This window comes from Dipteris shenzhenensis, chromosome 22, assembly GCF_047967505.1.
Source record: "Dipteris shenzhenensis isolate YYH24624 ecotype China chromosome 22, Dip_SZ_1.0, whole genome shotgun sequence".
Classification (NCBI taxonomy): Eukaryota; Viridiplantae; Streptophyta; class Polypodiopsida; order Gleicheniales; family Dipteridaceae; genus Dipteris; species Dipteris shenzhenensis.
The window spans coordinates 25,622,068-25,633,791 of NC_141617.1; the positions used below are offsets into that span (position 1 = coordinate 25,622,068).

Sequence of the window (11,724 nt, forward strand, 5' to 3'; positions counted from 1 at the left end):
TGAGGAGACTAGGGAATTTGAGGGCTCGTGCTAGTAGCTCAAAGATGGGTATGTGTGAATTTCATGACAAGGTCATGTGAGTAATTTCATAGGGTCAAAGATTCTGAGACCAAAGCATGTGAGGCTTAGGACACTCAATGCGAGTTATGGGTATGGGAATAGTCACCTAGTAACTATTGACAATTTACCTCGCCTAGAGATATTGAAACTACTACAAAAAGCTTGATCATTTACATCAAAGTGAACATGCACTATCTTATAAGATTTGTGGCTTTCTATTGGCACAAGGAAAACATCAATATCAGTTTTGTAGACATCTACATGTTGAACATGTGCACAAAGCTTTGATGGATAGAAGAAATCAAAGAAGCTGAATTCATGAAAATGACAAAAGAAAATGTTTGAACAAAAACTTTGATTGTACTAATGTAGGTGAGTTGATAGAGTAACTATGACCTATTCATTTATATTTAGCATGCATTTGGAAATAGATTTCTCAAGCTTGAGATGCTTGTTTTCTATCATGAATAATGTTAGACTCTATCCTTTGCTCAACCTCAATAGTATCATGCGCAACATCATGTCTCAAACTAGGCCAAAGAAAAGGCACTTTAATGTCTTCTAAATTAGCAAAATTTGATTTCAATTTCAATATTAGATGTTTGATTCCAACTACAAATGGTACTATTGGCCCAAAAGTAGACTATTTGAAAGCCTAGAGTTGTTCCAAGGTCAATTCATGATGTTTGTTTGTACAAAGTTTGGAGCAATATTCTTGCAACAAATGCCAAGTACTTTTTATTGTTTTTATTGCCAAAAATAGCATTGGTGAGGATACTCTCTCCCACATTTCATATCTCGTTTTCTTAACTTTCATAATCTCATGCATAGTTGCAACATTTTCAAGATGATGATTTAACAAAAAGGGTATTCTCTTACTTGAATGCATTGAAAATTGCATCATTCTATGAGACCGAACAAGTAGATGGTGCATTTTGTGATTTTGCAAGTAGAGCTAATAGACCTTGATTGATACAACTCATTTAATGTAGTATTTGAGATATAGAATGAAATAATTATGTCATGAATATACTATTATCTTATCTTGTGATGGAATAAGAGAGATTGGTGAAATAAGAGAGTTTGATGATGCCATGATGATGATGACCTTGTCCAACGTTGAGAAAGGTAACATCAAGCCTCTGCACTAGTGTGAAATGCACGAAGGATGACCGTAGACCCATTTAGGAAACCAAAATTGACCCTTCAATAGATTGATGGAATTCATTTTATCAAGTTGTAGGCTTAATCATTACATCCATGAGATTCCTTAGAGTCTACCTCAAAGCAAAGATAGTAACTTAGACTTGATCTCAAAGCCGTATTTCATACTATTAGCATTGCTATTACTTGTGTAGCCATAGGCAATAGGCTTAAGTTTTATCATTCTATGAGGATTGTGCTATACGTGTTTCTTTTGTAAGTGTTGAAGTGTTTGAATTGCATTGCAAAAATGGTGTCCTAATTGATAGGTTTGGACATTTTATCTACTTTAATATTTTGTTTTAAATAAGGTATTGTATTTCATTTTAATTGAGCTCTTAAGCGACTGAAATGAAAATACAACATTTCTCACTACCAGCCTTTGTTCCATTTTCCCAAAAGGATCAGTATCCTTGGTTGTACTTCTTATTGTCATTCAAAAGTTTTGGTCACGTTTTAGAATATATTACTATGTGGGACTTTCATAACCCTTTCAAGTTGGGGTTTATTTGATTATGCTTAACATTTTAGAAGTAAAAACATTTCTCTATTATAAGCTTTAAAGAGAATGGATTCTTCCTTATTATTTATTACTTTCAAGATGACCATGAAATTTAATTCATAGAGTTCTAATAGCTCAAAGTCATTGTGCTAATTATTAAAAGGATAAGTAATTAGAGAATTAGAGGAAAATCTAAACACGTTAATGCAGGCAGCTATAAATGTTAAAAATGTTCCAACTCCAACTAAGGAAGCAACATATGGACATACTAATTTTGTGATGGAGAAAAAGAAAGCACTGGCAAGAAAAACTAGGAACACATGTGCCAAACCTCCCACTCCACATGTAAGTGTGGCATTAAATCATTGAAATTATCCCTTTGCTATTTTTCTTACCTAATAAATGCTAGGAAACCTTTTAAAAAAAGTTCAAGTGACTCTAAATGAATTATTTTGTAAGTTTGTCCTATAAAAGATTATATCTAATATGAATCGCTAATGGCCATTTAAAGATATTGATGCACATATTTTTTATATGATTTTGTTAATTTTTTTTTGTGGCAAGCATAATGTAAATATGTTTCTCTCTCCCACTTTTATAGAAATTAGGAGGCACTAAAACATTTTTCACACAAGGAGCTTTAGGATCTACTTCTGCAAATGGCACGGTATATTCTTTTCTTTCAATATATCTCTATACATTTGCAAAAGTTTAGATATAGAGGATGCTTAACAACAATTGATCTACGAGTATAAGTGATAAGAAAGTTGAAGGATGATGAATATTTTTTGAAAGGAATGCCATAAGATGTTGTGAACATCTATCCATCTAACTCACAATTCAAGCTTATAAGACACCATCTAGTAAAATGACTTGCATACTCTCAAAATATATATTTATGTTGAGCTCTCATTGCATAAAAGATATATTTATGTGGAGATCTCATAATTCATTTCTTCTCATCACTTGGTGGTCTTATCTTGTCTAGATGATGGCTAAAAAGTATTACTCCTTTTGTCGACCCTTGGAAGGATCACTCATTTCTTTTAGAGCAAACAAACCATTAGCTTCCAAATACCTAGAATAGTCATCTTTGATAAGAACATATATAGTATTTATTTTGGAATTTAAAGTCTATTTGATATGTCCTTAGATTCAATTTAATATACCAAGCAAAATTCCACAACAAAATGGTGATAGAATTAATTATGCCATGCATAGAGTTCTAACACTTCATCAATTATTCACATATTAAGAAAAAGTTATCCGTGCTAACTAAATACAAAAATTAACCTAAAGAGGATAGTTTGAAAGCGCTGATATGAAAATTTATAGAAACAAAACATAGATATCCATGGTTATAGAAACAATTTCTTGAGATATGAAATCAAAGCATGTCTAGCCAATGTAGACGCTAATTATCTACTAAGAAACCAATCAGAAAGGCCAAAAAATGCTATGTGTCTATGAAGAGTCTTATCCTTGGATAATAATATGGTTTCAAGTGCAAAAGAAAAGGTTGGAAAGCAAAATATTGTGTGTAAACCACCCAAGGATAAGCTAAAATAAACAATCTCATATATGAATTGCAAGATAGATTTGTAGAGAACATTTTGGAAGAAACAAATGCTACTACTAGCTAGGGAGGCTTAATTTTGGTTATCGAGTGAGTCATCCTTGCGCTAGCTTGTTGTAATCTTACAAATGTATGGTGACTAGCAATTTGATTGTCTTGAGACCTTTTATGCTAGATAAGGAATTAGCCCCTTCATTTTTCCTTGAACATATTTGACGTTGATGATATAATATTCTTGGGCCAATGGCCATCTTAGAATATATTTTTGAAATAAGAGAAATCAATGCCTTGTGTTCTATCTCTTACATACCATGGAGATCATGCTTTGTGCTCTATTTCTATTGTTACCTTATATATCATGGAGATGGGGTAAACTATAGCACAAGTCTAAATCATAGCTAGGATTTCTTTCTCCACAATTGACTTTAGTCATTCATAAATGGCCAAGCTATGAAAAGAAATTTTGATTAGCCTACAAGTCCCATCTAGTGCAATAACACTATGCCTAGTCCAAAATTTGATGCATCCATTAAAGAACAAAGAGCTCTTAAATTTTAGTTACTTGAACATTATAGCTAATGTCAAGATTCTTTTAATTTACATTGAATGCACAGTGACAGTCTTATGACCAATAAAACTTCTTGTCTTTTTTAACCAAGAGGAGAAATTGGACAAAAGGTGAGCTAGGAATTTAGGAACATATTTGAGAATGCACTTGCACTAGCTTGATGTGGCTAGATCTCTCAAATCTTTGTACTACTATAATCTTTTCTAGATGTGTCTAGATCTCTCAAATTTTTGTACCCCTACAATTTTTTCTAGATCAACTTTAGTGCAAAGTGAGAGTGGAGAGATTATGAAGCCAAAAATTTTTATTTGAGTTTGTGTTCACTTACACTTTTTTTAAAACACTTGTAGATAGAATTGTTATTTAATCATTTTAGAACAATAGAAGTGTGCTAGAAGTCTTGGTTAAGTAGACTTGCAAGGGCTATCATGTTATATGAAGTCTCAAAATGGAAGTGTAAGATTCTCTGTCTGAAAAATACCCCTTCTCAAGGCTTAGGTTATGTGGAAGGTGAGGAGACTAGGGAATTTGAGGGCTCGTGCTAGTAGCTCAAAGATGGATATGTGTGAATTTCATGACAAAGGTCATGTGAGTAATTTCATAGGATCAAAGTTTCTGAGACCAAAGCATGTGAGTCTTAGGACACTCAATGCGAGTTATGGGTATGGGAATAGTCACCTAGTAACTATTGTAAATTTACCCCGCCTAGAGATATTGAAACTACTACAAAAAGCTTGATCATTTACATCAAAGTGAACATGCACTATCTTATAAGATTTGTGGCTTTTTATTGGCACAAGGAAAACATCGATATCATTTTTGTAGACATATACATGTTGAACATGTGCACAAATCTTTGATGGATAGAAGAAATCAAAGAAGCTGAATTCATGAAAATGACAAAAGAAAATGTTTGAACAAAAACTTTGATTCTACTAATGTAGGCGAGTTGATAGAGTAACTATGACCTAGATTCATTTATATTTCGCATACATTTGGCAATAGATTTCTCAAACTTGAGATGCTTGTTTTCTATCATGAATAGTGTTAGACTCTATCCTTTGCTCAAGCTCAATCGTATCATGCGCAATATCATGTCTCAAACTAGGCCATAGAAAAGGCACTTTAATGTCTTCTAAATTAGCATTGTTTTATTTTGATTTCAATATTAGACGTTTGATTCCAACTACAAATGGTACTATTGGCCCAAAAGTAGACTATTTGAAAGCCTAGAGTTGTTTCAAGGTCAATTCATGATGTTTGTTTGTAGAGAGTTTGTAGCAATATTTCTTACAACAAATGCCAAGTACCTTTGATCATTTTTATTGCTAAAAATAGCATTGGTGATGATACCTGCTCCCACATTTCGTATCCCATTTTCTCAACTTTCATAATTTTCATGCATAGTTGCAACATTTTCCAGATGATGATTTAACCAAAACGGTATTCTCTTACTTGAAAGCATTAAAAATTCCATCATTCTATGAGACTGAACAAGTTGATGTTGCATTTTGTGATTTTGCAAGTAGAGCTAGTAGACCTTGATTGATACAACTCATTTAATGTAGTATTTGAGATATAGAATGAAATGATTATGTCATGAATATACTATTATCTTATCTTGTGATGGAATAAGAGAGATTGGTGAAATAAGAGAGTTTGTTGATGCCATGATGATGATGATCTTGTCCAATGTTGAAAAAGGTGACATCAAGCCTCTGCACTAGTGTGAAATGCACGAAGGATGACCCTGGACCCATTTAGGAAACCAAAATTGACCCTTCAATCGATTGATGGAATTCATTTTATCAAGTTCTAGGCTTAATCATTACACCCATGAGGATTCCTTAGAATCTACCTCAAAGCAAAAGTAGTAACTTAGACTTGATCTCAAAGCCGTATTTCATACTATTAGCATTGCTATTACTTGTGTAGCCACTAAGGCAATATGCTTAAGTTATATCATTCTATGAGGATTGTGCTATACGTGTTTCTTTTGTAATTGTTGAAGTGTTTGAATTGCACTGCAAAAATGGTGTCATAATTGATAGGTATGGACATTTTCTCTACTTTAATATTTTGGCTAAAAAAAGGTATTGTGTTTCATTTTAATTGAGCTCTTAAGCAACTGAAATGAAAATACAACATTTCTCACTTCCAGCCTTTGTTCCATTTTCCCAAAAGGATCAGTATCCTTAGTTGTACCTTTTATTGTCATTCAAAATTTTTGGTCAAGTTTTAGAATATATTACTGTGTGGGACTTTCATAACCCTTTCAAGTTGGGGTTTATTTGATTATGCTTAACATTTTAGAAGTAAAAACATTTCTCTAGGGTCCAAGGGATGATGAAGTGGGAGTCCCCATATGTGTGTGTGAAGCTATAGACCCAAAGAGGAGCTAGAAATAAATGTAGATGGAGAAGCTATTACACTGGCATGTGGGGCTGCCTGTGCTCAACCATGAGGATCAAGAACCTTTTGGCACACTGCCTTGGCACCCAACCTATGTGCAAGTGCATGAAAACGCGTGGTATTTGTTGTAGCTAGAATATATGTAGGGAAACAATTAACAACTCTATTCTTTATTTAAGATAAATGATTTTGCACTAGGTTTGAGCCTCCAAATTTTTATTTACCACAATAGGGACAATCCTAATGGTGTGCTACTCCTTTTGACTTGTCATAGAGGCATCTAGGTTTCACCTCCTTCCACCACTTGGATTTGTGGTCTTGCTCGAGGTCACAAGGAGGAGCCATTAAGAAGAGGGGGGGATAAGAGAATAGGGAGAGAGTGGAGAGAAGGGGGGCTGAACTTTGAAAGGGGTTGAGAGAGTAGAAGGGATTGGAGAGAAGGGGGCTGAGAGAGTGGAGAAAGAGGGAGAAGGGAGTGGAGAAAGGTAGCATGAGGAATAGTGGAGAAGTAATGGAGGGAGGATGAAGCAAGGAGGGAGAGTGAGAGTAGATGGAGGGCTGAAGCAAGGAGGGAGAGTAGATGGAGGGATGAAGCAAGGAGGGAGAGTAGACGGAGGGATGAACCAAGGAGGGAGGGTGGAGGAGTTGGAGGGTTCAAGCATAGAGGGAGAGTGCAGTGGAGGCTGGAGTAACAAAGACGGGTAGCGGGAGTGGCCAAGAAGCTGAGGTGGGACCGTCAAAAATTGTAGCCGTGAGCTCATAGAATGTTTCGAATGCATTTCGAATGTTCCTTGGGATTCTACATTTTGGAATGGCATTCCAGGTGTTCCAGATTCCTGATAAGCATGCATGCAGGGTAGCCCTTATGGGGAACATCAGGGCCATAATGGCTAAGTGCTAGCCCTTCAACAGACCCCATAAGCTCCCCCTTTATGGGGCTATGGGTAGGAGCCCTTATGGGGACCTACATGGCAACCCTTATGGGGATTGGAGTCACCCTCCTTCTCTCCAAGGAACAATCCCCAGTCATGGAGTCGATTCCCTAGAGCCACTGAATTAGGTTCATCCTTTAGAAAGCTCATTGCCTTCAAGCTCCCACAGTTGTGAGCCTCCTACTTGGGTTCTCATACCATGTTTGAAAGTGACCAATAGAAGGTATGCATAGCAAAAGACTGGTAGAATAGCCTAGGAGCTCACACAATATGTGTGTCCAGAATCACAAACTCCTTAACTTGATGTTCTTCAAATATATGTGGCTATCTTATGGGCACCTTTAGGGCAACCCTTGTAGGGACCAACAGGGCCATAATGGCTTACTATTGGCCCTTCACAAGGCTGACCGACCGATAGGGCCATAATGGCTGTGACTCTCGGCCGACTGCTTTTGCTGGCTCTTCAACCAACCCCACCAGCTCTCTATTTATGGGGCTGTGGGTAGCCCTTATGGGGCCGTGGGCAGCCCTTATGGGCCTGTGTGCTAGGTAATTTTTTGGCTATCCAACCAACCTGTTTGGCCCTATATAAGGGTAGGGTGTTGCCCTCTTGCATCCCCTCCCTTTGCTGTACCACCTACTCTTTTGTGCGCCCTACACATCTGCCTTCTTCCAGGCCATGGTCTACCCTAATTGTGCCATCTGCTAAGGCTACCTCTCCAGCTCCACTACTACATCTTCTTGTTGCCCCTTAGTCGCTTCCTGCCAGGCAAGATCCAAGGTACACTGCCCTGCCATCTTTTCTAGACATCTACTCCCTTGATGTAGCCTCTAAGGCTCCGAGTGGGATCTCTTTTTGGGATTCCCACATGGCAGCCTTGCTGATGTCGATGTGGTAGCCACTCCTCTTCTCTTATCTAGGCCTATCCTCATTTGGGGGCTTACAGATGGGGAGGTGACCTTTCAAACATCTTGTCCCCCCTCACCTCTTGCATAAGTGTTGGTGCTCTCCTCTAGCCCCCCGTACCTTCCCAAGGTTCCTTGTCACACTCCCCCTTAATCCTCAGCCCACAACCTTGACACCCTCCTATACTTCTGTCTCACCAATAAGCTTGTTTGCTTCCTCTTCCAGCTTCTATCTAGCTATAGCAGCAAGAGTTCCATCAAAGAATGTCTAGGTAGACTTCGAGAGCGAATGATTGTAGAGCCTATAAGCCACCCTCCACAAAGAGAGAGAGAGAGAGAGAGAGAGAGAGAGAGAGAGAGAGAGAGAGGTGGAGGGAGACATATCATGATTTACCTTATCTATCCACACCCCTATTATCCATATCATGTGTCCCTCCTCCTTCCGATAGACAAAAGCGACAAAGACACTGGAAGACAAAAGCAACAGATGCGAGCACGGTGGGGGCGGGACCTTTTTATAACATATTGCAGAGACACCGCATGGTACCTCATTAGATCGATAATACCTACCTCCTGTCCTTATCCTCTACAACTTTCCCAATGATGTTCACTTGGTAGAACAAGTCCTTGGGCAAAACATAGTTCGAAGAATGCTCAGTGGAGAGAGTAGCGGAGCCAGCGTGCGGGGTGGGAGTAGCGGAGGTAGAGCGAGGGGTGGAGCGAGTGCTTAAGGAGTGAGGAGTAGGAGAGCGAGTGGTAGGGAGGGTACTGCGGCCTGTGAGAGGGGAGGGCAAGAGACTATACTAGAACTGTGTCTCATGGAGAAGGAGAGACCTAGAGCACTGGGAGTGTGCAGACTCATCTGCATCTCCCGTGCTACCACATTAGCATCGACCCTTACTACTCTTTATGGACTACGGTCCTTGATGCCACACTTGGTATGGGTATGTTACCTTGCGGCATCTAAGTCAATAATAAGACGGTTTTTCCCTTTAAAAATTTTGATAAAGTGCTAGGATTCAAGCTCGATTTCAAGTTAGGAATTACGTTCTCGACGATGCATCTCATGTCCATACTTTTACTCCTTTGTATTTTTCTTTTAAAATTTTGATAAAATGCTAGGATTCAAGTTTAATTTCAAGTTGGCAATTAAGTGTTCAATGATTGCCATACTTCTAGTTTTATGGAGTTATGAAAAAATATATATACATAAGGGTTTCTTAATTCAAAAAAGTGAAAGTTGTCATACATAAGGGATACTTTAATCATCAAAAAATTTATAAAAGAGGTGTATATAGGTTATAAAAATATATAAGTAGGGGGCTTTTTTAATACCCCTTGATCACATGTGCTATATGGGGTTTTTACATAGTACGTGGCCTCCCTAGGTCTAGATTCTGGCATAACTACCTACATTTTCATTTACCCTACCCTCTACACTGGACCGTATCCAAAGGTGTGTGCTTGTGTTACACCCACCTCGGTGTCTAAATCCTTATTTAAAACTACCTTGTTTATGAAATTTTTATGGATAAAATGCACCCTTTGTCTATTCAATCTATGAATACCCCCTTTAAATGGTACGCTTCAGGCTTCTATATGTAAAACGTGCAAAAAAAAGATTTGAAAAGCCTTGTCTATTGAACATACATGCTACAAGTACATATAGTCACATGATTTTTTAAGGAATAGAATGCACCTTTTTTTCGGTTCAATTTGTGAAATAGAATAAACCCTTTTTCTCTTCAGTGTGTGAGTACCCCGTTTAAATGGTACGCTTCTTGTATGTAAACAAAAAAAGAAATATTTTCAAAACCATATTTTGTAGAGAGAGAGAGAGAGAGAGAGATGTACTATTTCATATATAGAGAGAGGGATTTTTATGTCTGTATAGAGAGAGATGTACTCTTTATATATATATATATAATCAATGTGGATTGCTCAACCGAGAGCAAGGGACTGCATGCGTAACGTACGGACACAGTACTGTGCTAATTGGGCTCATGGAGTCTATTTAGGTCTAGCAGGGGTGTGAGCTACGTGGGGCTCATGAAGTCTATTTAGGCCTCGGCTTAGAGAGAAAACTCACACACACACACAATGGAGAAAGCTCTTTCCCTCAGCCACTGCTCCTCCCTCACCATCTTGCATCGCCACCCTCGCCTCGGCTCCTCTTCTCTGCACACACTTCCTCATCCCCTCCTCCTCCACGGCCCCTCCCCTGCCTTGACCATTACCTGCCATGCTCAGCCCAACCGCACTACAGCCCATCTGCCCACGCTCCATAACTTGTCACCCCCCATTATCCCTCGTCTTCATTGCTCTTTCCCCTTGAATTACCATCCTCACGTTCGCTCTATCATCGAAGCCTGTGACTCTTGGTCTATGTCTCAGCTCAACATTTCTCCTCAATCCGATGAGGGAAAGCTGTTTCTCTCTTGCCAATATCCTTTGCTGGGATGCCTTTTCTTTGCTAACGGTACTGATGCGAAGCGGGTGGCTGCCAGTGCCAAATATCTCACCTGGTTTTGCTTCTTTGATTCCACCCTAGACGTTCCGGACGAGGTCCTGCAGGCAGCCGGCTCTTCCCGCGCTGAAGTCATTCGTGCCGCGGCCAGCGTTTTTCATGCGAAAACGACCGCTGATCTTGCCAGCAACGTCAATCCTGGCGTGGCTAGTACTATCATGTATAGTGGGTGGAGCTGGTGGACGGAAATTACGGAGGATATGCCTCCGACGCAGCAGTCTCGATTCTTTCAGATCATGAATGACATGATTGCTGCTGTCGAAGTTCATGGTCCGTTTCGCAAATCTGGCACAGTTCCACAAGTAGAAAAGTTCATTCGCAATCGTGGAAAAGATGCTGGAGTGAGGCCATTATGTCTCCTCATGGAGTACTCGCTACAGATGGAGCTGGATGAAGAGACAGTCTCTCATCCTCTCATTTCCCAACTCCATGATGCTGTAGTAGGCCAAGTCGCCTGGCTGAACGATATGTGGTCTTTCGAAGCTGAGGCTTCCAAGGGCGATTACTTCAATATCCTTGCCGTGATGCTACTTAATGACGAGTCCTCCAATATGGAAGACGCCGTTTCCAAAGCTTGTCAGTTGGTAAGACGGTGCGAGTCGGAATGCGTTCGCCTAATGAACGAGATCAAGAAATACAGCCTGATCCAGAAACCTGGAATAGAGAGCTACTTGGAAGCGCTAGGGAATTTGATGGCTGGGAATTACTTCTGGTCGACTATAACACCCCGTTACACCCTTGATGGCATCCCTCGGCAGCTCAACGCTGCAAATCTTCCTTTCGACCCCGAGTTGGTAGGTCATTTGTGTGACCTTCAAACGTCGAGTTAAATAAATAAATACTCCAAACAAAATGCGGGCAACCCCAAAATAAAAAGCGTGGAGCCTCGAAAGGCACCCTATTAAATATATAAATCCTCAAATAAAAAGCGGGCAACTCAAAATAAACAAAGGTATGACTTTGGAGCTCACGGGAGTCTATCATACATAACATGTAAGAATATCTTTTTTGTTTGATCATACTTCTATGTAGACCTTG

The 11,724-nt window shown here is 39.1% G+C and overlaps 1 protein-coding gene across 1 annotated transcript; it reads left to right on the forward strand.

Annotated features, from left to right (window-relative positions):
- Positions 1-10,544: 10,544 nt before the first annotated feature.
- On the forward strand, positions 10,545-11,516 carry LOC147887926 (microbial Terpene synthase-like protein 13). The gene has a single exon (XM_087393254.1). The coding sequence runs from the start codon at positions 10,545-10,547 to the stop codon at positions 11,514-11,516; it is 972 nt and encodes a 323-aa protein (XP_087249380.1).
- Positions 11,517-11,724: the final 208 nt, after the last annotated feature.